This window comes from Miscanthus floridulus, chromosome 6 (assembly GCF_019320115.1).
Source record: "Miscanthus floridulus cultivar M001 chromosome 6, ASM1932011v1, whole genome shotgun sequence".
NCBI classification, from domain to species: Eukaryota; Viridiplantae; Streptophyta; class Magnoliopsida; order Poales; family Poaceae; genus Miscanthus; species Miscanthus floridulus.
Genome location: NC_089585.1, coordinates 12699946 through 12723229, shown reverse-complemented (window position 1 = coordinate 12723229; position 23284 = coordinate 12699946). Strand labels below are relative to the sequence as shown.

General features: G+C 47.7%; 4 protein-coding genes across 8 annotated transcripts; 2 read left to right on the top strand and 2 right to left on the bottom strand.

The window, feature by feature from the left end:
- The first annotated feature begins 1184 nt into the window (after positions 1-1184).
- LOC136461681 (phosphoenolpyruvate/phosphate translocator 3, chloroplastic-like) lies at positions 1185-4120 on the top strand. The gene is made up of 9 exons (XM_066460976.1): positions 1185-1886; positions 2005-2133; positions 2243-2395; positions 2538-2623; positions 3020-3104; positions 3183-3302; positions 3406-3474; positions 3581-3710; positions 3844-4120. Exons 1-9 carry the CDS (start codon positions 1455-1457, stop codon positions 3915-3917), a joined length of 1278 nt encoding a protein of 425 aa, XP_066317073.1. The 5' UTR covers positions 1185-1454; the 3' UTR covers positions 3918-4120.
- A 266-nt stretch (positions 4121-4386) lies between these two features.
- LOC136461680 (DEAD-box ATP-dependent RNA helicase 14-like) lies at positions 4387-9439 on the bottom strand. 5 transcript variants are annotated; one of them, XM_066460975.1, is made up of 13 exons: positions 9258-9439; positions 8861-9121; positions 8658-8735; positions 8064-8189; positions 7739-7807; positions 7094-7363; positions 6521-6871; positions 6169-6446; positions 5647-5991; positions 5520-5564; positions 5392-5436; positions 5267-5311; positions 4387-4940 (listed from the first exon to the last, which is right to left on the bottom strand). In XM_066460975.1, the coding sequence occupies exons 2-13, from the start codon at positions 9098-9100 to the stop codon at positions 4835-4837; spliced, it is 1998 nt and encodes a 665-aa protein (XP_066317072.1). In that variant the 5' UTR covers positions 9101-9121; positions 9258-9439; the 3' UTR covers positions 4387-4834. The 5 variants fall into 5 exon arrangements, with proteins under 5 accessions (XP_066317072.1, XP_066317070.1, XP_066317069.1 ...); XM_066460973.1 differs by having other exon boundaries at positions 5520-5576; positions 9258-9437; XM_066460972.1 differs by having other exon boundaries at positions 5392-5448; positions 9258-9437.
- Positions 9440-10066: 627 nt separating this feature from the next.
- Positions 10067-13470, bottom strand: LOC136461683 (uncharacterized). The gene is made up of 5 exons (XM_066460978.1): positions 13232-13470; positions 12374-12600; positions 11581-11671; positions 10516-10582; positions 10067-10442 (listed from the first exon to the last, which is right to left on the bottom strand). The coding sequence occupies exons 1-5, from the start codon at positions 13369-13371 to the stop codon at positions 10389-10391; spliced, it is 579 nt and encodes a 192-aa protein (XP_066317075.1). The 5' UTR covers positions 13372-13470; the 3' UTR covers positions 10067-10388.
- A 1888-nt stretch (positions 13471-15358) lies between these two features.
- Positions 15359-16373, top strand: LOC136457658 (bZIP transcription factor 53-like). Its single transcript, XM_066457682.1, has one exon. The coding sequence runs from the start codon at positions 15402-15404 to the stop codon at positions 15915-15917; it is 516 nt and encodes a 171-aa protein (XP_066313779.1). The 5' UTR covers positions 15359-15401; the 3' UTR covers positions 15918-16373.
- Positions 16374-23284: the final 6911 nt, after the last annotated feature.

The window sequence follows — 23284 nt, the reverse complement described above, 5'->3', positions numbered from 1 at the left end:
GCCACCCCTCCAGGCCCGGCCTACTGTCGCCGTAGCCCGAAGCAGTAGTTCACGCTCATCTGGCTGGCCAGCAGCTCGGTGGCGGAGGGCCCCGACCGTGGCGCGGGGAAGTTGAACATCTTGGAGAGCATGTTGGAGGCCCCGGCGGCCGCCACTGCGTGCTCGTACATGGACCCGGGCCCGCCATGCTTGTCGCCGTCGAGAGGGAGCAGGCCGTGCCCGGCGGCGGCGGTCGGGTCGAAGCCCTGCACCCTCAGCTTGTCGCGGCGGCTCTGCTGCGCCACGTGCTCGTGCTGCTGCCGATGGTCCTGGTGGTGGCTGGAGTCTGGGCGGTCGAAGCCATCGGAGGAGTAGCCGTAGACGTCGCTGTTGCCCTGGTGGGAATCTGTGGGAGTGGGACATAGAAGCCTAGTCATCATGCGACGTCCGCGCCGGCCCCGAACCAACCGTCGTCGCCGCTGGACAAGCCGGCCACCCCTCCGGGCCCGGCCTGCTGCCGCCGTAGCCCGAAGCGGTAGTTCACGCTCATCTGGCTGGCCAGCAGCTCGGTGGCGGAGGGCCCCGACCGCGGCGCGGGGAAGTTGAACATCTTGGAGAGCATGTTGGAGGCCCCGGCGGCCGCCGCTGTGTGCTCGTACATGGACCCGGGCCCGCCATGCTTGTCGCCGTCGAGAGGGAGCAGGTCGTGCCCGGCGGTGGCGGCCGGGTCGAAGCCCTAAGCCAACCTGAAAAAGTATGGACCTGAGTGATATGACATACAAAATTTATAGGCCTAAAAAGCCACTTTAAAAATTAATGGATCTAACCGAAACCTCCTCACAAGTTAGCCCATGTTTAGTTCCAACCCAAAATCCCAAAAAGTGCTATAGTAGCCATCACATCGAATATTTGCGGCCCGTGCATGGAGCATTAAATGTAGACGAAAAAAAACTAATTGCACAGTTTGGTGGGAAATTGCGAGACGAACGTTTTGAGCCTAATTAGTCCATGTTTGAACACTAATTGCCAAATAAAAACGAAAGTGCTACAGTAGCCCAAAATTTCAACTTTCTGAAACTAAACACAGACTTAATGAACCTGTGATGCATTTAACTAAAAAAAAAAAAGAAACATGTGCCCAATCCAACAGGGTGCTGCCGACGACATCGACACGACCAACTGTCCAGCTGCGAAGGTCGGACGAAGAAAGCCGCCACGCATCCAAATCCCAATTGTGCACTGCTGCTGCCCCTGCCAAATGCCAACCTGCCGCTGGGGTCTCCCCTGGTCCCCTATCTCGCGTCGTCTCACTGGCTCACTGCTCGCAGTATAATCACAGAGGCACAGGGACGAACGAGAACGGGATCCCGGGAAGATTCACCCGGACACCATCTTTTTCCGTTTTCCGTAGCGCACGCGACCGGACCACGAGCGCGGGCGGGGGCGGCGACCGCTTCGCGAGAAGGCCGCGCAAGATGATGCAGGGCGCGGCGGCCGCAGGGACGACCTCTGTCTCCGGAGCCTCTTGGACTCGGGCCACGCGCGGTCGCGCCTCCGCCCTCGCCTCGCGCCACGTCGGCGTCGTCGCCTCCTCGTCGTCCTCCTTCTTCGGGCCCCGCGGCGCCACCGGCGCCACCGCCCCGCCGTTGCCGCTCCTGCGCGTCCGCGGCGGCTGCCGGCTCAGGCCTCTGTCGCTGCTGTCCGGTAGCGGCAAGAATGGGGAGGTCGCCAAGGCGGCGGCTGCTGCTGCCGCGGCGGCGGCATCGGTGCCGGCGGACGACGCGAGTGCCGCCGCGGTGACGAGAGACGGTGGCGCCGGCGGCGGCATTGCGGCTACGGCGCAGCTGGGCGCCATGATCGTCGCGTGGTACCTGCTCAACATCTACTTCAACATCTACAACAAGCAGGTCTGTCCGGCCCGTTCACCGCAGCATCGATCTCAAGAGTGATCTCCATATCACCTCCCCTCTTCTTCCCCCTGATCGATCAAGACCAACCGGGTCCGTCTCCGTCCCCCCATTGCAGGTTCTCGGCGCGCTGCCGTTGCCGCGACCGTACACCATCACCGCCTTCCAGCTCGCGTTCGGCTCCCTGCTCATCTTCCTCATGTGGGCGACCAGGCTCCACCCGGCGCCCAAGCTCTCCGCTGCGCAGGTGAGGCCATTCTCTCCGCGACGACTGCGTGCGAAGCGAAGCTGCAATCTCGTTCGTTTCCCCCCTCCGCTTGGTTTGCTGATTCGTAGTACAACTTTTGCTGCTGCAGCTGGGCAAGATCGCGCCGCTGGCCGTGGGGCACATGCTGGGCACGGTGTTCACCAACATGAGCCTGGGCAAGGTCGCCGTCTCCTTCACGCACACCATCAAGGCCTCCGAGCCATTCTTCACCGTCGTCCTCTCCGCCCTCTTCCTCGGCGAGGTTCACCACCGTCTCACTCGCACCTCCTGAGTCCTGAAAAAGCAAAACGAATTCTCGCCGATTCCGCCGTGAATGGAATCAACAAGAAACAAGAAGAAAACTGGAATCTATGATCAGTTCTCATTCGATGTTTGCTATGCAGGTCCCTTCCCTGCCGGTGCTGGGCTCGCTCGTGCCGATCGTTGGCGGCGTCGCCTTGGCGTCATTCACCGAAGTTTCTTTCAACTGGTCAGTGCTGCCCGCCACCTATTTTGCCTACTGTTGGAGAATCTTTGGATCGTAGTGTAGGCCTTGTTTAGATTGCAAATTTTTGCAATCTGAACACTGTAGCACGTTTCGTTTGTATTTGACAAACTTCATCTGATCATGGACTAACTAGGCTCAAAAAATTCGTCTCGTGATTTACAACCAAACTGTATAATTAGTTATTTTTTTACCTACATTTAATGCTCCATACATACGTCCAAAAATTAATGTGATGGAGGGAAAGTAAAAAAACTTAGAATTTGGAGGTGATCTAAATAGTGGCCGTAGTACCGAGCGATTCTTTGCCTTTTTGCTGTTGGGACTCAAATGATTGGAGGAATCTTGACAGTTGACACTGTAATTTTGTCTGGGAATCAGGACCGGGTTTTGGAGCGCCATGGCGTCTAATCTGACCAACCAATCGAGGAACGTCCTCAGCAAGAAACTCCTTGCCGGTGACAAGGTGAATTTTCCTTCATCAGATTAATAGTACCGCCGGTCGGTGAACTATAGTAACAGTAAAAATTGCCTCGTGATGCAGGATGTTATGGATGACATAAATCTCTTCTCGGTGATCACTGTACTGTCATTTCTGCTATCTTGCCCTCTGATGTTCTTGGCCGAAGGCATCAAGTTCACCCCAGGATACCTCCAGAGCACGGTAGGCGTTTCAAAAATCAGACAAGATATATATACTTCAATAATCAGCTGTCATCGCTCTCCAAACAACGAAGTTACCATAATCTTGCTTTGGCATCATGTAGGGCCTTAACCTCCAAGAGCTCTGCGTGAGAGCAGCGCTCGCAGGTCTGTGCTTCCATGGCTACCAGAAGGTGAGGAGATAATCATGTTCTTCATCCCCATGGGATCTTCACCTCTTTCTGTGTCTCCAAAAAGAAAAGCTTGTGTTTGATGCATGGTCTTCCCTTGCAATGGCAGCTCTCGTACTTGATCTTGTCCAGAGTGTCACCGGTGACACACTCCGTCGCCAACTGCGTAAAGCGTGTGGTTGTGATCGTCTCCTCCGTTCTGTTCTTCAGCACCCCTATTTCGCCTGTCAATGCACTAGGTAGGTAACTTTGATCAATCCCCAACCCCCCCCCCCCCCCCCCCCCCCCCCCCCAAAAAAAAAAAAAAAATTACTCCTTTTGCATCACTTCAAGCCAAATCATGGTGTCTATGTTTTGCTGTTCTTCCTACAGGAACTGGTGCTGCATTAGCAGGTGTTTTCCTTTACTCTAGGTTGACGCGAACCAAGAAGGCAAAGGATGCATAAGCTGGGATGAAACAGATTACAGTAGTTTGAGAGAAATTACAGGCTTTTGAGGTATAGAGATTAGATCGACATTAGAATCTCAATGAGGATATGCACCAAGCATTGTTTCCACCCAGTTGTACACTTGTACCACAGGGCACAGGCAACAGCCATTTGCAGAGTTGCAAGAATCATGAACGAATATATTCTCGAGTTTCACGAGACATGGACATGTTCTCTAGCCATACTATATGTTTAGAATTAGTCCAAACCACGGCAAACGACTGTCTACGTCATTGTGTGGTGGCCCAGCGAACACAAATCAGCAAGACGGTGGCGCATGTGCAGAAGCAGCATGATATATAATATACAATATACAAAGACAAGCGCAACTTGTTGAGATTCCCAGGTCTCAACCAAGAAGCCTCTGTCGAGGCCACAAAACTCGCATGAGCAGAGTCACCTACGTGCTGGATGATCCTTCAACACATGTAATAACGGGCACTCAGTTCAATATAAAACCATGCGGGCGGCATTTACAACAGTCTTCGACATAGATTGTACATAACATTAAACGCAAACATGAAACATCAGTTGTCCATGGTTTCGTCCAAAATTCATCCCCATGCGTTTGTCTACTCAGGATTGGGTTATAATAGCATTAGGAAGTATACTAGCAAAGTCAAGTTTTAACGCTTTACAACCTACGACCACAGGCATATGGTACGGAATCAGGCGTCTCCCAGGCGTCAAAATCAAGATAGCAGGAGACCATTAGGGATCAGACCATCACCCATATCCTAAGTTAGTGATGTTCCAGGACTTCCTTGGATTTAAGCAGGATAAGATAAGGAAATAATATAACTTGTTAGGGTACCATCTTCTTATACTTGGTTTAGTCACCATCGCCGAAATTGGATTGCACCTAGTGGATGCAATCACCAATTAGAAACTCCCACGGGCTTGCCAGGAGGACTCCTGCTCCTAGCACGGAATCCATCATTGCTTGTTTTGCTCTGATCCCTTCCACGTGATCCATAGAACCTGCCATTTGAATGGAGGATACAGACGGTTGAGATTCATTCAGACGGTTGAGATTCATTCTTCATGGATGCAATCACATTCCATAAAAGATAAGAAACTTAAGAAACCAAGTGATAATAGTTGTTGAAGAAAAAGGGAATAGGACAAAAGATGCATTAATATAATTTTGTTTTCATGCTAAGCAAGTTCCATTAGATCAGTACTTCAACAAGACAGACAGCACCAAATGACAACAAGTTCAGAGATTATATAAACTTCAAAATTTCAAATGACATTGGGTAATTCCAAAGATGGTAAAAATGTTGGCTCAAAGACTAATAAAGTACCTTTCATGAAAACTGAGACCATCCCCAGACTGATTGTTGCTGGAGCTGTATCAAAGATAGCAATTAATCATGTAGCAGGGATACATCAGCTAAATAATCATCTGGATAGGAAAATTTATACACACCTGGGTGGAAAGCTTGCATTGTCACCCGTCTGATTGTTGCGGCTGCTGTTATCATAGCTGTAATGTGATGGTTCATTACAATGTATAGAAGTGCCAAAGACAATGTATAATAGAAATTTTCACCATACCTGCCAGGAAAGCTCGTAATATCACCAAACTGATTGCCACTGGAGCTGTTATGGAAGCTGCTAATTGATGACTCGTTAGGGCTGTACTAGGCTAAAAGGAAGCATTCAAACAGAAACTGATACGCACCTCGAGTGAAAGCTTGAACCACCCCCAGCCTGGTCGCCGAAGCTGCTGTTATTGAAGTTATCAGTTGATCTTTTAGCACCATATCCCTGACCACCATAAGAGTCATCAGAAGATGCCCACCGACGTGATCTTCCACCATATCCTCCACGAAGAGCCATTTCTTTTAACTGTGGTGGCACAGATTGGTTTGCACCCTCCAAAATCTTGACAAGGTCCGAAGCGTACTTCGAATCCTGGTCACCGAAGAATGTGTAGGCAGATCCTGTCGCACCAGCCCTACCTGTCCTCCCAATTCTATGGACATAGTCCTCCACACCAGTTGGGAAATCATAGTTAACCACGATCCTGTGAGGAGATTTTGGAAGGATTGTCAGTAGGTTACATTCGAAAATTTGTATGGATTACAAAATATGTGTGTATTCATCATTTTATTATCAGCATTAGAATGACTATGGCACAGTTGCTAATGATTAGAAGGTAAAAGCCCTAAAAAATTTAGAAGCAACGAAGACACGGTCCTACCTGATGTCCTTTATGTCCAAGCCTCGAGCGGCGACATCGGTGGCTACAAGTACTGGACACCTGCCACTTCGAAAGTCATTCAACACAGAATCCCTCTCAGACTGTGATTTATCACCATGAATAGCAGAAGCACCATACTGCCGTGATAGGTTTCTAGCCAACTGATCACACATCCTCTTAGTGGAGCAAAATATTATGATTTTTGATCCAGGATCTTGTGAACGCAAGATCTGATCAAGTCGTCTTGATTTCTCCATATGTGGGATGACTTCCACATGCTGCAGTGTGCAACAAACCACTTCAGAGTACAGAAACAAAGTATCTGGTTGGAAAAAAAAACATTTTTACTCACCTGAGTAATTGACTTATTTGCAACCAGCTGATCAGTGTTTCCAATGTTAACTTGAACTGGATTATTCAGTAAATCCGACGCTATTCTTCTAACCTCTTTTGGCCATGTGGCAGTGTACATAAGAGTTTGCCGTCTAGGTGGTATTTGTTTCACAATTTTCCTTATTTGTGGCTCAAATCCCATATCAAGCATTCGGTCAGCTTCATCAAGGACAAGATAAGATACTTGGCGCAGGCTCACTCTATTCATTTCCAAAATGTCGTTCAATCTCCCAGGAGTTGCGACAACAACGTCGGCACCACGCTCCAACTCTCTTAGCTGAGGGCCTTTTGGAGCACCTCCATATAAGCACTTCAAACAATAAAAAAGTAGATTAACATCCCTGATACAACATATATTAAACATAAGTGGAGCTTTCATCTGCTCGCATATGAATTCATTAGAATTAACAAATATGGTTAGAGGCGCTAACGTAGTTAATTCATTTAAAAATATGACACATGTTCTAGACCTAGGCAGGTAAAAGCATTAGTAATGATAACAACAGATATAAGAAAATATAAAGCAACATACGGTAGAAGATATTCTTGAAGATCTGCCGAACTTGACTGCTTCATCTTGAATTTGTGTTGCCAATTCCCTGGTTGGAGACAAAACTAATACCGTTGGACCTTCCCTTGAATTATGCTGCAGACGCTTCAGAAGAATAAACCCTGGGAGGAGATAGCCCAATGTTTTTCCTGAACCTGTCTTCGCCACAGCTACTATATCACGGCCCTTTATAGCAATTGGCCATGACTGAGCTTGGATAGGAGTTGGTGCCGAGAATCCTGCTTGCAGAACCTGCAAAAGGTAGATACCCTTCAGGGATGAGTATTATCTAAATACCATATCTGCGTAAGGATAAAAGTCATAATATAGTCTATAGCAAAGAGAAAAGGCTTCTCATGATGTGCAATTTTTAGTTACACAGAAGCCAAGCCAAACATCATGCAGCTGGGGACTGAACAAAATAGTGAGCTGTTTCAAACCACAGGAGGCTGTACAAGACAACAAACAGGTCGAACCACGACTTGGATTGTTGACTTGAAGAGCCTGCTGCAAAGAAAACTTGGTTTAATCATGCATACATACAATGGATGCACAATGGCCACCTGGTTCCATCAGAAAGGAATCCAAAAAAGCACATTAATATTGCTACACGTTGTGTAGACCTACCTCCCTTAGAATCTCTGATGGGAAGCCTGTGGACTGAAATGTCATGAATGGCGCAGGTGCCTCATTGCCCTGTTAATAAAAGAAATGGAAAAACTAAGGAACATCTAAATAAATAACAAGAATGATTGATGGTACTCCCTCTATTCCAAATTATAAGACGTTTTGGCTTTTCTAGATACACTGCTTTAACTATGTATCTAGACATGGTGTATTATATCTAAATGCATAGCAAAAGCTATGTATCTAGAAAAGCCAAAACATCTTATCATTTGGGATGGAGGGAGTAAACAAAAAAATAAAAGGAATGGATTAGTTGATCACATACGACAATGGTAATCTCATGCTTAGCACGATATGCTTCTGTAGAAATTTGGCTTCCATTGGCAGCCTGAGAAACTTGATTAGTGGACGGAGCACTTTGTGAAAGGTTCACTCCCGATGCAGAGCGTGGCTGGAAACAAGGTAGCATGCTATGAGTGGAGAAAGAAAAGTACATCGCTTATGATATGCTGATCGTATCTTGACTCTTTGATGCACTATTACTACTACAGTACTATTGTATCTTCCTGATATTTTGAAACAGCAATGTCCAGTGAATAACAATACTGTGCATTGCGTGTACACGTAACTAGACACATTGTGCATGCAGCTTCAGCAGGTTGCTCCAAAAAAAGTATCTCTCTTGATAAATAGTTGGTTAGCCAAGAAAAAGGTCATCACTATGAACTGAACTCGACTAATTACGTATTTCCATCTCCGAAATCGACCAGCAGGCAGAGAATATCCTTGCTTCCAACTATACTTTTATTGGCAGCCTTGACGTAAATCACACCATGCAAACAGAAGAGCAAATGCGGGGAAAAATATGACATGTAGCACACGATTGATATAGTGAAGTAAAGAGAGAGAAACAGGGCACCTCCGAGTGATCATTCCTTGCCCTGTTATCCGAGGGAGGCACATACTGCGGGCGACTCACCGCGGCTTCCGACCGCTGCTGAAACACCAAAGACAGACTACTATGAGAATGTAGCAAACATTTGTTCTCTAGAAGAAGAAAAAGGCCCATCTCGCAGACCTCAACCTCGCACAAAGCCACATTTTTGGAATAGGCGTTGTTACCTCGGAAGGTGCGCTGCTTCTCGGCCTCTCATCGGGTCTGGAGTAGCCAGGCGGCTGCGACGGGGAGGACGGCACGGCCGCGACGGGGCGCTCGTACTGCGTAACCTTGGTCTCCGGGTTCCAGAAGTACAGGTACCCCGTGTTGCCGTCGATGAGACCCCTCCACGGTTTTGGGAGCGTCGGATCCGGCGGCGCGTAGCGCGGGCCCTTGGACGCCGGCGCGGACGCCGACGACGCCATCCCCCGCGCTTCTCGTGTACCCTGCCACACAGTCCACCCAACACGGATCATCAGATCAAAAACGACACAAGCGGGACGAGACGAGGACGAGATGCAACGCGCGCGCGAGGAGGGAGCGGGATCGAGTCGCTGAGGGGCCGAAGCGGGCGAACCCTACCGATTGGCGCGGCGGAATGCGCGTGGCGACGTCGGCGGCTGCGGCCGGAGTAGGGGATGGGGCGGGGCGATTGGGGTTTTCTCGCCACCGAACCCTCCTCCCTCTCTCTCTGTCTCCGGTACAGCCGGTCAAGTAGGCGTCACCGAAAAAGGGGAGCGGAGGCGCCGAGGACAAGTCGCCAGTGTCGTGTGTGTGTGTGAGAATGCGCAGTGGGGTGGGGGGCGACAGCTGGTGGTGGGACCGGCGGAACGCAGAAGGCCGCGCCCGCGCGTCGTTGCCGGGGGCCCAACGCCGATGGCCTTTTGCTGGTTTCGGCCCAGACCACACTTCTCGCCGTGCCCCTTTCGGCCTTTCTTGGCATACCTGTGAACAATGAACGCTTCGCTTTGGCTTTTGGCTCTGGGGAGCCACATGGTGAGTGGTGACGTGCACCTTGCCAGATCCGGTTTCTTCTGCCGACTTGGCATTCACGGACCGTTGTTGTTTTGATGAATGGGTCAATGGGTCATGGCCTGGCTGCTGCTCAATGATTAATGAGGAATTGGGAAGTTCGATTTGAGGAGAGTAACTGCTGATCAGTCCTGTTCCGTTGGAGCCTTAGTAGGTTATTGGCTCACAATAAGGTTGTGCTCACATTAACCATTTTTTCCCTTATCGGCAAGAGAGGTCATTCATCAAAACTGTCACAGCCACTTCACATTACAGAACCAAACGAAATTTAACAGTCCGGAACTTGATCAGTCAAAGGCTGCATCACCACGAACTGGACACTGACATGACTCCTCGCTCCTTAGAAAAATCCAACCATCTCGAACCAACACGCAACTGCCATCGTGTTAACTGTTATGTCAAAGCCTTCTTAATCAATACAAATCACACTTTTTGTCACAACTCAACCTCACACACCTTTCTTTGACAAATTCAACAAAACCACTATCAGTATCAGGACTTACAAGCGCAGCGCTGTATTCTGCAAGTACAACAGGCCTCCATTGACAAAAACAAGAATGACAGGCCAACTCATTACCTCATCTCAAGCCTACAAACACACCCTATGTCATTCTTTTTTCCCCTCTCTTGAGGAACAACTATGTGTTATCCCAGATATGTTATCCCATGAAATCATTTGCGCTAGTCATACAGCCCCTCCTGCTCCCAGATGTCCACAAGGAAATCGACCATCTCCTGCAATTCATGACCCATGTTTAAGCCTGCATGCCTTGCAAGAAATGCTAGACTGAAATGTGTTAGATCTTACATGAAGAGGAATGGATTGAGGAAATGGCTTATTTGATCCAAGCAGGCTCTCATATGCTGCATTCCAACTGCATATATAAATATGGATTTTTTTAGCACAATTACATAAACCTCCACAATCAATAAGATAGCATTCCTTAAAGCTTCTTGGGGTGGCACAAACGAAATACACCATCAGAAGCAAAATAAGATATTATCGGCTTCAGCATATTATGGGGAATGGAATAAAAACCTAGTATCTATTTGAGCGAAAACAAATTGTACACAAATAAGACTGACTATCCGCTTTCTGATTCAATTAACAGCATAGCTGGTTCTCTGCATTGTTCTTGTAAAATGAGCAGCTGCCATCAAATTTGGTACTCTATTTGTTGCTTATGAAAGTTTCCTAGATAATTGCGCTGTAGAACTTCCAAGTCACATAGATATAACCATTTACGGTATGTAGGTCCAAGCTCAATATAACCTTATCAAATATTATTTTACAATCACTTAATAACTTCCCTGCAATTAAAGTAGGTGTAGAAAGTGGTCCCAACGATGCTAGTGAGGATGATGAGTGAGGATGATGAGCAAGTTTTATGGAATCAGAGGGAGTGCACAAAGGAACACATTGGGCTTGAGCAACATATAGTGTGCAACATGAATGAATTGATAAACTATACTAACAGCACGCAATTGGAAGAATCAGTAGAAACTGAAACCAGCAAAGCCAATACAACTGATATCGCCTGGATAAAACAAGTCCATCACAATGATTTCAAACTTCAGGAGAACAAAATATGCATCTAAAAATAAACTAAATTTAAAATGAAACTAGTTCTGTTTCCGTAAGAATGCAGACAAAATGGTTACTGAAAGCTAAAATGATGGTAGGCAAGCATGGTATTCTGAGGTTTGATCTGAAAAGTTGGTGATCCCAGCACAACCCTTTGCTTTCAATATGAAGCAGGGCCAAAGTGCATTTGGTCAAAGAAAATGTACTTTATAGAATATATACTTGTCTGACAAAAAAGTGGTATGGGTAAATTTTTTGGGTTGCGGTCGTCATTTCATTTGCTCATACCTCAACACTGGTTCGCGAACCTGCTTCACCTTCGGCCGTAGACTTCTAATTTCAGTCCACTCCTGCCTAGTCTGTTCCCACAGAATGAGTCCTGCAACAATATTTTGAACTTCAGACAACCATACTAAGGTTGTTCTCAATAGGTACACCAATTTCACATGTTATCCAGCACGAACACCAGAATAACAATCAGCCAACAGTTTGCCTACTCAAAAGTCAAAACTTCTTCACCCATTCTTTTAGGAAAAGAAAAAAATGATTAGAAGATATGGCGTTCACCAAAGAACATGGGCACCTTAGCTGATTGAAGGTGTCAAACTCGGGTAGATGGAGAGGTCAAGTAGCCTCCCCACCACCAGGGCACTGCCTTTTCTGCCTACTCAAGTTTCTTATACGCTAATCTAGTAGCAAAATGTACCAGATGTTGTGAAAGATGACAGGACAAAACTGTGGTTTCAAATCTTCGAAATAAATTTCTGATTAAAACCACGGAAAACTAAGGCATGGTAGTATGGTACACCAACTGCAACGATCTTGGTACCGGCATTAGTTAAACCCTGACATAGTTCAACATGAAGATTGAGATTTATGCCAAGCGATGGTACTTTTAAGAACAATTTATCAAGCGATGGAAATTTAAAACCACGGAAAAACTAAGACCGACATTCTTTTTCTCAGCTCAGAGAAGCTAGGACAAAATCAAGGTTAAGATTGCAGTAAAGGAGGCATTATGCCGATCCAGTGAAAACGCCCTAGTTTAGCAGAACTGAAAACATGATTCAGAGTGACCTACCATTATTACCAAGTCCAGGAAGGTTATGACTGCTACCAGTTCCATGCTGATCAAAGGCCCAGTTAGATGCATTGATTGGAGAAACACCCCTGAGATCTACTGGTTCAACCTCGATGGTGGTTGTGCTCCAAAATGGCTCTCCAATGGTTATTTGGTCATGGGTGATTAGGTTTCTGGACAGTTCACCCAGTTGCTTTACAGTCTTATCGCAGCAACCAAAACAGCCTCTGCTCTGTTCGGAAGGAGTTTGATCATGTAGACAATTAGCATAAGTAGATAAAAAAAAAAACAAGTAAAGATACCCAAATATGAAACTGAAACAGATGGCAAACATGCCACAATCTAGAGGCAGACAAGGTCACCTCCGACTTTCGGCAGTGGGTGAAAGACCCAGAGCACACATAGAGTAGACACCTAGGCTAAAGGCTGCAAACTGCAGACATACAGCTAAGCGGTAGTCGCTAAATCTGGTCAGGCCACTACCTTGCGCACGCAAGGTCTTGAAAAAACGATATGAATTCCAGCACCTATGTCGAACTCGTATACAGATACCCAGCGGAATCAATCACCAACCTAGATGAACCATGGCGCGGACGCCGACCGGAACGCCCTGCCGTCTCGCAACGGCGCGATTCCATATTTCCATCTGTGTCATCACACTCTACAGGCTAGTCAATCTGCCAGCATCGCACCCGGCAGAAGCAGCTGGTTCGCTCGCGGTCGCGGCAGCGCAACCCCTCCTTCCTCCTACGGTTGGTTCGGTCCCACGCGGCGCAGATCGCACTCGATTGACCAGATGTGGAAAGCTAAGGCGAGCGAGGAAGGGGAGAGAGAGGAGCGTGAGCGAAGCGGACCCACCCGGAGCAGAGGAAGAGGCAGGCGGAGGAGAGGAGCCGCGGGATGGCGCCCCAGTCCCAGCCCTCGCCCAGGTCGACGTCCCCGTCGCCGACCCTCGACGCCGATCCGCCGCCGGCGCCACGGTCGCGCGCGGTCGCCATGCCGCACACGCGCACACGCACACACCGCCGCGCCGCACACACCCAACTCGCCGGATTGATTGACTCGGTCGGTCAGGTTCCGTGGCTCGCAACGCGCCTCGCCTGGGTGTGCGGGCCGCGGCAGCCAGCAGGGTGGGTAGGCACCGACCCGATCGGACTGGAGCCCAAGAGCGAGCGCGGGAGGGTCCCGTCGCGCTGGTACCGTCGCACTTGATTTTTTTTTTCCGGATAAGGTAACTAGACTAGACTAGAGACCTAGGCGCAAATTTTTTTACTCTCTTCGTCACATTAAATTTTTAGACATATATTAAATATAAATAAAAATAATAATTAATTACATAGTTTAATTGTAAATTACGAGACGAATCTTTTGAGCCGAGTTAGACCATAATTGGATAATAATTATCAAATACAAACAAAAATGCTACAATATCAAATACTGATTTCTAGCCATAGTCTAAATAACGCCAAGAGGAGGAGCGGAGAGAATCGGAAATCTGCGCGGACTGCGGTCGTCTTCTCACAGGGCGCCGTGACGTGGCGTGGCTCTTGGACGTCCACCACGGCCTCTCGCGGACGTTGCACGCCGATGCGTCTTCACCGCTAGTCGCTAGAGCTTGCTTCATGTTCTGGCTGTCTCTATTCATGTTCGTTGTGTGTGCGTTTGTTGCCTTCTGGCAATTGCTGTCATTTTGGCCTTTTTCAATAAGGTGCTGCATTATTTTTCTAAACTAGATTGGAAATAGCTGTCAGTTTGGTCTAATCCAACCGAAAAATAAAAATATGCTTGGAGCTCGTCCTCTCGCAAGTCACAAGCATCGATTCTCTCGGACGGTGACTCAAGATCGTAAGGTGGCAGTGACCTCGTCAAGACACGACAAGGCATGTGATGTAAATCATACTAGCAGGGTAGCAGGTGACTTCGGTCCCTGCCCTACTGCGCCGCCACCATCGCGCAGCCGCCCTGTGCGCCGCTGCCACTCGCAGCGGGCATTGTGCTGTAGACTCAATGACCAAGGCGGTTCTGGTCCGGCGGCATAGCTCTGAACATCATTGTATCATGTGTATGGTTTGTCCAATGTATTTGCAGTTAATCGGCCTGTTCGCTTGCTTTATAAGCCGTACTGTTTAAGCCAACGAATAGTATTTTTCTCTCACAACAAATCAACCAACAGTACTTTCAGCCATGGCTTATCAGCCAAACGAACAGGGCAAATTATCTATTTTGTAACATTGTTGGTTGCTTTGCGTGCACACATTTTTGAAGAACAATCATACGGTGCACTTATGTTTTTCCCTATGAATATTTTCTAGATGTTTTCCTATGAATATTTTCTAGAGGTTTATATTGTATCCGCAAGGAACAAATGGATAGCCCGGTCTAAACCCTATACTAAACTCGCTAAGCTAAATGTATATGTTGATTTTAAGTCGACTGTGGATGACCTAGAATTTCTTTTGATTAGGGTGCACTCAACAATACCCCCCCCCCCCCCTCCAGACTATAAGACATTTTTTTTTGTTTTTCTAAATACATGATTTTTGCTATGTACTTAGATATATGCTGTGTCTAGTTACATAATGAAAATAATGTATATATAGAAAAGTCGAAATATCTTATAATTTAGAATGAGGGGAGTATAAGATACCGTATCCAATCCTATCTTGATTTTATTTCAGACACCTAAAATATAGCAAGTTTCTTTCCTTACCCATAGTTCTCAGTTAATAACTTGCATCACAGGGTCCCTATGCTTTACAAGCGTTTGCTTTGCATCGTTGGTAACTTCATCAATTTCAACATTGATCGAAAAAGATGGTATATATAGATCCACATTGATGTACTGTGTGTTGCATCATCACCAGCCAACATTGGACCCACACGGCCACACCATCAACAAACAGAATACCAAGATACCCCTCGTACGCCACCTATAAATACTGCGGCCTTCCCATCTTCAGTTCCTCCTCCGATCACAATTACGACCCCATCAAAAAAAAAATCGCACACGATTACCATCCTGCCAGTCATGGCCTTCTCAGGGTGCATGACTTGCATCGACATGCAAATCTCCCCCGCGATGGCAAAGCAGCATGCCGGGTTCGGATCAGATCACACGGCAGGCCTATTCCCAACTAAACCCGCGGCGGCGGCGGCGGCGTCCTGGCCTGAGGTCGACGCCGTCGCCACGGCGGCGGAGTGCGTCGACCAGCGGCGCTTCCGTCGGAGGATATCGAACCGAGAGTCCACGCGGCAGTTCCGCGCGCGGAAGCGGCGCCACCTCGACGAGCTCAGGGACAGCGCGGCGCTCCTGGAGTGCGGGAATCGCGACCTGGCGGCGCGCGCGGAGGCCGCGTGCGACGGGCTGGCCCTCGCCTTGCTCGCCAACGCCGCGTTGCGCGCCGAGGCCGCCGCGCTGTCCCGTCGGCTCGCGGCCGCCCGCCGCGCCCTCGTCCTGCTCGGCCGTGTGTACGCCGGGGTCGATGCTGTTGCCAGCGTCGACGGCGACTGCTGCCTCGGGTCCACGGACATTGAGATTGAGTAGATGGTTGCCTCGTTGATCGCGTAGCCGTACGAGCTGCCGACGCAGAGCCCAGAGGCCGGCCAGAGCACCTGAATGCAGTGAAGAAGTTGATCCTGAAACCACATGTAGATATTGTTGGATACTCCTATTAATTAATCCAGGCATGCATGTTCACATACAGCTCCTAGCTATAGAAATTTAAACTCTGTGCTTAAGTTGTTTTTGTTTATATATAGGTTGTGGTCGGAAGCGTCTGTATTGTCTGAAATGTGCGAGTTCACACGGGGAACAAGTCGTAGCGAGTCCACGTCGTACGTGCCACGATCGAGATGTATGTAGTTGTTTGTATTGTACAGAATGCACAGTCAGAAAAGGTGCTGTGGTTCGTGGCACCAAAATCACGGAGTTCATTACGTCCACGATCCAATGTTTTCTCATGACGAGCTCTGCACTGTACGCCGTGTTTCCATTAGGTCTTCGCTAGAATCAAACGAATATACTAATCCCATCAGATTGAAAACAGAACATAATGTGTCTATATGGACAGGGGCAGGTGGAAGATAGTATTGAAAGAATGATTATGGCTGGCTTGGCGGCTTAGCACTTCCATTGATCGAACAGGAGTTTTATAGGAGGTTACATGACTCTTCAGAGTTGGAACTCTTCATTCTAGACTTATCACATTCTTCTAGACTATACGTATTCTAATACGCTCCTCCTGCAGTGTCAGCCGAGAGAGGATCAAATGTTGAGACTAGTTCGGAAGTTGATGAAGACAGCCGTGGGCAATCCCTTATACCCCGTTTGGATGTAGATATTGGAGCCTGAAATTGGGAATTGGAATCATGTTTCCTAAATTCTGTTGTTTGGATGTGCTTGGTATTGATATCTAGAATTACAATTCCAATACCAAGGTATTGGACTATAACTGGAAGTTCGGAACTGGGCTCTCCCAATACGAACCTCACCCCTCTGTATTGGGTGGAATTGGGCTCTCCCGATTCGACGCCTCCCCTCCGTGCGAGCCCCGACCCTGACGTCGCGCTCGATCCAGCCCTGACACCGACACCGCGCTCGATCCAGCCCTGATCCCGACGCCAAGCAATGCCTCCTCTCCGTGCGAGCCCCGACCTCCGTCGCTTTCCTTCACGTGAGCCCCGACGCCCTCATGGCGAGTCCTCACGCCCCCTCCGTGCGTAGGCTCCTTCTTCCCCAGCTCCAACCTCATCTTCTTCCCCAGCTCCGGCAGCACCTCCCCGCACGTCGGGCTCCCTCCTCAGATCCCTTTTCCCCATCGCGGTGGTCCCTCCTCAGATCCGCAAGGGCCTGCAGTGAGGGAGCTTCTTCCTCAGCTCCACTGAGGCCTATGTCGATGGGAGCTCCTTCTCAGCTCCACCATGTTGTGGTGGGCATAGCTACCGTTGGCGATGGGAGGAGCAGTGTGAGGGCTAGGTTGCTGGTGCGGTGGAGAAGACATGTGCATTTGCCAATTCCATCATATGACATCCAAACATGAATCAGTATTTGCCACGTTACTAGATTCCAACTGCCAATATCATATGCATCCAAACAACAGAATTGGTTTTGTAGCTCATTTCCAATACTACTCTGATTTGGTATTAGAACCCAATTCAATTCCAGCGTCTCAATATCTACATCCAAACGGTGCCTTAGTGAATATGTCTGCATAATGAAGGGACGTTGGAACATGAACTCGCACAACTCCAAGGGCCACTCTTTCTCGGATGAAATATAGATCGATCTCCACATGATTGGTCCTTTGACGATTAATTGTATTTGTGGCCAAATATACGACACTGATGTTGTCACAATATACAAGAGTGGCACGTGTTAAAAGACGACAAAGCTCTCCCAAGAGTTGACTAATCCAACAAGCCTCTAGACACAACATTAGCAACACCCCTGTATTCGTCTTCAGCACTTGACCGGGAGACAGTGATATTTAGGGACCACTTGTGGTTCACTGCCGTAGGTGTTTCGAGTTGCCACCGACAAGTAAATTTCTAGTATTGCGCGTCTGGCTCTGATGGCGTGTTTAGAGGACACAAGGTTTTATACTGGTTCGGGTAGAATGTCTCTACGTCCAGTTCGTCGCTGCTGCTCGTGTTACTAGCACTGAGAATTTGTAGTAGGGGTTACAAACGGGCGAGAGAGGGATAGGTCCCAAGTCTCTGGTGGAAAAGAATGAACGGGTGCCGAGAACTCAGTTGCTGCTCAGCCGCGTGCTTTTGTTGTATTCTGTTCGAGGTTCGAGGGGTTCGTGACGGTTTGATCGGGTCTAGCCTCAATCGATAGTTTGATCGGTCGATCCCCCTCATGGGGCGCCATGCTTTCCCTTTTATAGGCCAAGGAAAAGCATGGGTTATAGCGGAGGAAAAGAAAAGAACCAGAGAGGGAGATAGAGACGAAGACCTTCAGGATCGTCGGGTCCTTCTCCTTCATGTGGGTCCCACCTACCCTATAGATGTCAACAGGGACGGCTCCACGTCGTGGCCCTGTCCATCACGAGAGCCATGTGCAGGCATCGTCTGCCGGTCATGGCGTTCCACTCCATCCCGACGGACGTTATGGTGAACTGACGTGCCTGTGAGTGTTCGTACGAGGGTTAGGCAGAACAACACTGGTACTCCCAATGCTGTTCCTGATGTGAATCCTCGGGTATGGCACGTCGTGGCCGTGGGGTTACATCGGGGTGTGCCGATCTCTTTCCTGGTGTTAGAGCTTTGACCCAGGCCCATACGCTTGGACCTGGAGTGGTTGGCGGCGGTATGGATCTCCATCGGGCGAGACAGAGTTCGTGACCTTAGGGTCGGGCGAGGCGGAGCCCGTGACCTCAGGGTCGGGCGAGGCGGAGCCTTCCCTAGAGGCCAGGCGAGGCAGAGCCCATGGCCTCGGAGTTGGGCGAGCGGAGCGCAAACTCGAGGGTCGAGTGAGGTAGAGCCCGCGACCTCGGGGTCGGGCGAGGCGGAGCCCGCGGCCTCAGGGTCGGGCGAGCGGAGCTCAAACCCAAGGGTTGAGCGAGGCGGATCCCGTGACCTCGGAGTCGGGCGAGGCGTCGCCCTCCCCAGAGGCTGGGAGAGGCAGAGCTCACGGCCTCAGGGTCGGGCGAGGAGGAGCCTACGGCCTCAGGGTTGGGCAAGGCGGAGCCCGCGGCCTCGGGGTCGGGCGAGCGGAGCGCAAACCCAAGGGTTGGGCGAGAAGGAGCCCGTGGCCTCAGGGTCGGGCGAGCTGAGCGTAAACCTGAGGGTCGGGCGAGACGAAGCCCGCGACCTTGGGATCGGGCGAGGCAGAGCCCTCCCCCAGAGGCCGGGCGAGGCGGAGCCCGCGGCCTTGGAGTCGGGCGAGGCAGAGTCCTCCCCCAAAGGCTCCCCAGAGGTCGGTCGAGGCGGAGCCCGCGCACCTAGGGGTCGGTTGGAGCCGTAGTCGCGCCCTTGACTGTTCGGATGGATTAATGTTGATGACCATTAGCCCCTCCTCTTCGAGTACCCTAGTATTGGTCTCCGACAACTGCACCCATATTAATCATCATGTTCTTATTTATGCAGGTCGTATGTTTCCTGCTTATTATTAATTCCCCATCATTCATGCACATCTTTAGTTAAAGTTCATTTGGAGGTGATTATATAGTTAACTTTCATCTTTTTTGTGTGTTCCATTGTGAGAAGATTTCCGCAAGGTTCGGAAAGACGACAATAAGTACTCATACGTTCAAATTATAAGACGTTTTGTTTTTTCTACATACATTACTATTACCCGTCCCCAACGCTACATGTGTGGCTATATGCCCAAGCTTCCACGTTCGCAAGCAGCCTACACATCAGTTCGGATAGTGGTTCCGCAGGGCGCCAATGTTGCCTGCAGAAGATGCAGTAGCTTGTTATGATAAAAGAGAGAAGCTACCACCAGAGCATGCACCGGAAGCCAAATGTTGAAGGTCTGCGGCTCCTTTTATCAGGATCGAGTTATTGGAAAAAGGAATAGTGGGGCCACAATTTAATAGATAGTAACACTTGAAATCTCTGAATTTTTTATATCTATGTAAATACATGTTGATCTACGTTGACCCTACCCTTACTAAGTACGTAGACATGTTGTATATTTAAATACATAACAAAAAATATATATCTCAAAAAGATAAAATATCTTGTAATTTAGAATAGAGCGGGCAGGAGTAATAAGCAACTTTGGTTTTCTTCACTCTGTAGCAACGAGTTGCTTCCTTTGAACCGAAGCAACGCCCAACTCCAACAAAATACACGGAGCAGCCCGTCGATCTCCAATCTGATCGATCGTGCGCTAGTGGCGTCGTGTTCGTCGCGTGTCCCCACACACACGTATATGTGTGCTGATTAAAGTAAGCGCACATAGGGATGATGTCGAGGTTAACCTGGGCAAAGAGTAGAATAGTGGGGCGCTCATCGATTAAAGCTGTGATTATTGGCCGTTGATTCCGTGGGTGGTCCCACGCCTGCACGGCCGTCTTCCGTCCGTCCCGTCGGCCGTCGCCAACCAGAAAGCAGAGCTGGGGCCGTCGCCTTCGGATTCGGCAACGCGCGCGCTGTTCAAATTCGGCAACCAACTTTCCACGGTGGCCCTTGAGCTGCTTGGTGGGCTCCGCAGAGTAGCAGGCTGAAATCCGTGCCCCTCTTACGAGTTGCTATTGGCTTATACCAGCTTCGCGCCGCACAATTGAGAAGGCCTGATGTGGACTGGCCCAAAGTAGCGCACGTCCAGCATCGTAGGCCCATTTGCTTTTCCCCCTCCCTAATTCCATCCGTTGCTCTTGCTCCCCGAGTTGTTAAAGCAAAAATCGACTATGCTTTTATTCCCAATTTCAAAAAAAAAAGACTATGCTTTTATTCTCCATCAGTCACCAACTGACCAACTCACCATGCATTGCACACCATCTTTCTCTAGATAACTATAGCATACCGCTAGCAAATCGATACCAGCAACTTTCTATTGGAATGTAAATGAGCATCTACCAAATTTATGCTTTTATGAAAGTACTTTCTGAGGTAAATCTACACAAATGATCATCAAGTCTCTAATTGATTTAAGAGGTTTTTTAAGTGAAAGCTTTAGAAGCTTGACTCAAATCTTTGCCAAAGCGCAAGGATTATTTGCAAACCCGATGGAGTGCGGAACTAACCACTTGGTCACTTTTGACCGAAACGTCAAACTTATTTTCGCCATTTACCGCTGCGTTGTGAGCGTGTGCTCTTTCTGTTTTTGTGCATGCTGCATTTGCTGTGCTGTGCCTCTTGCGGTTCCTGTGACAGGCACTAGCTGGCGTCATCTTGAAAGCGAAACTCCACTCCTTGAATTTCCTTTTCGGCGGACAGCTCTACTTCTTGATTTCGATGCTGAGATAGACAAGTGCTAGAACTAGTTACTTCTCGTGGCACATACTCCCTCGGTCATAAAAAACGTAATTATAGAATATTACTCAATCCAATTATCTTAAATTTAACTAAATTCATATAAAAAGATATTATTGCATATATCATACTAAATAAGTACCGTTAGGTTTGTATTGAATATAGTTGTATATCTATTTAGAGTCTTCAATGTCGATACTTGCCTGTTCGGCTGGTATTAAAGTCGGCTGATAAACCGGCTTTGATTGATTTGTTGTGAGAGAAAAATACTATAGACTCTAGCTGATAAGTCGGCTGATAAGTTTAAGCGAACAAGCCTAGTTTTTTTTTATAAAATAGAAATATACCGTGCGTTGCACCGGGATAATATTTTCTTTAATTAACCTCATCACTCAGACGCAAACACGTGAGCTCCGAGGATTTTGTATTAGACGTGGACACGTGGATCCGACAGTCCCTGTATTGGAATCGGGTAGGATGCGGACGCGTACGTCCTGAGTGGGGGATGATTCGTATCGGACGTGGATACACGAGAAGGAGCGAGATATGGTATCACCAGGTAGATGATTACTTTAGAGTTTTTTTAGGTGTTGATAGATTAGTGAGTTTAAGTTAGTTTGACTTTGAATGAAGTCTAGAGTTGTATCTTCTATTTTCGGATAGAGATAACATAAACTAGTACAGAAACGGTTTTTATCTGTACTAGAGATTTTTTTTCACTGGTGGTTCGTAAAAAATATGCGCTAGTAGAACTGGAACTATAGACGCATGGCTATAAATTAACAGTGAAGATACATCTCTACTAGTAGATTTCCTAAGGTTACAAGCTATGTCTATCGTCACTGTAAATCAACTAGCAGTTTAAGTCTAGGATTTGTACTGACAGTAACTTTAAAGAAACATAAGGGGCCGTTTGGATCTTTTTATTTTAGAGAATTGAAATCTACATAACAGATTAGGCTATTAGGCTTAGAATTTGATATTCCATAATTTTTTCAAGCTTACAAATAAGCCTATCTCAAATTCATAAGGTGGGAGATAGAAATGAATTGTATAAATCACTATACTATAATTCTATTCTATTCTCCAACTTATAGCACATTCTTTAACTCACTTCCCTACAATAGAAATATAATATATAAATATGCCCCCTGTATACGTAACAATAAATATATAAATATATTCCATATACAACTATATTAGCTTAATTAATCTATACCTAAATTATAATTATTAGAATGAATTCAATTTTCAGGATCGAAACAGACCCTAAGTGTAAAAACCATGTAGAAACTTTTACTGTATTAGTGATATCATATAGTAGTATTTTTGGTCCACGGTCCATGACCTAAATAAAGCTCGTTAGATGGAGATAGGCAGCTGGCCAAGGCCTAAGGTTTGCCGACACCTCGGTGATGAAGTGCTTCACTCTTTCGGTCTTTCCTCAAAAGAAAACGAAGTGCTTCACTGTTTTGCAGTACCATTTGCTGATCTGTCGAATATCTGGGGGGTTCTATTTCTATACATGCCATATGCCAATTGCTCTATTGGGCGTTTTAGTTTTGGACCTTTTTGTACCACTTATGCATGGTTGCTTTTTATATTAGCCTTCTTCATCCTCCTGGTTTCCTTTATGCCCCTTCTCATGCAAGTTGCCGTTCTTTGATGAGAAAATTCTTTATTTGACACTGAAAAAACTTGTTGTTCCCAATTTAACACCCAAAGTTGAAATGTTCCTTATCCGACCTCGGCTGAAATTTATGTTCCTAGAATGGCACTACTGTCAGAATGGCCATGTAACGATGTTAACTGAGACGCAAAAAGATGATTTTGCCCCTCCTTCAGCTTTTTAGTCTGGACACCTTCTCTCTTGTACATAAATTATTGTTGGCCGGCACAGAGGTGTTTTAACGCCATCTTTTTTTTTTAATTTAACATGGTTGTTGTTCCTGGAGTACAAAAATGATTTGGTGTTTTTTTGACAAT

Bases quoted from the DNA above. Each gene is read 5' to 3' on its own strand.
- LOC136461680 (XM_066460970.1), bottom strand. From the start codon at position 9,100: ATGGCGTCGTCGGCGTCCGCGCCGGCGTCCAAGGGCCCGCGCTACGCG. The intron at 5,992-6,168 runs GTAGGACCGTGT...ATCTCCTCACAG, and splicing joins TTGGACATAAAGGACATCAG to GATCGTGGTTAACTATGATT. The intron at 4,941-5,266 runs GTACTTTATTAG...TTCAAATGGCAG, and splicing joins GGTCTCAGTTTTCATGAAAG to GTTCTATGGATCACGTGGAA.
- LOC136461683 (XM_066460978.1), bottom strand. From the start codon at position 13,371: ATGGCGACCGCGCGCGACCGTGGCGCCGGCGGCGGATCGGCGTCGAGG. The intron at 12,601-13,231 runs GTGGGTCCGCTT...CGAACAGAGCAG, and splicing joins TGCCTCTTCCTCTGCTCCGG to AGGCTGTTTTGGTTGCTGCG. The intron at 10,583-11,580 runs GTATGAGCAAAT...TTATATATGCAG, and splicing joins GTTCGCGAACCAGTGTTGAG to TTGGAATGCAGCATATGAGA.
- LOC136461681 (XM_066460976.1), top strand. From the start codon at position 1,455: ATGATGCAGGGCGCGGCGGCCGCAGGGACGACCTCTGTCTCCGGAGCC. The intron at 2,134-2,242 runs GTGAGGCCATTC...TTGCTGCTGCAG, and splicing joins CCAAGCTCTCCGCTGCGCAG to CTGGGCAAGATCGCGCCGCT. The intron at 3,303-3,405 runs GTAGGCGTTTCA...GGCATCATGTAG, and splicing joins CAGGATACCTCCAGAGCACG to GGCCTTAACCTCCAAGAGCT.
- LOC136457658 (XM_066457682.1), top strand. From the start codon at position 15,402: ATGGCCTTCTCAGGGTGCATGACTTGCATCGACATGCAAATCTCCCCC.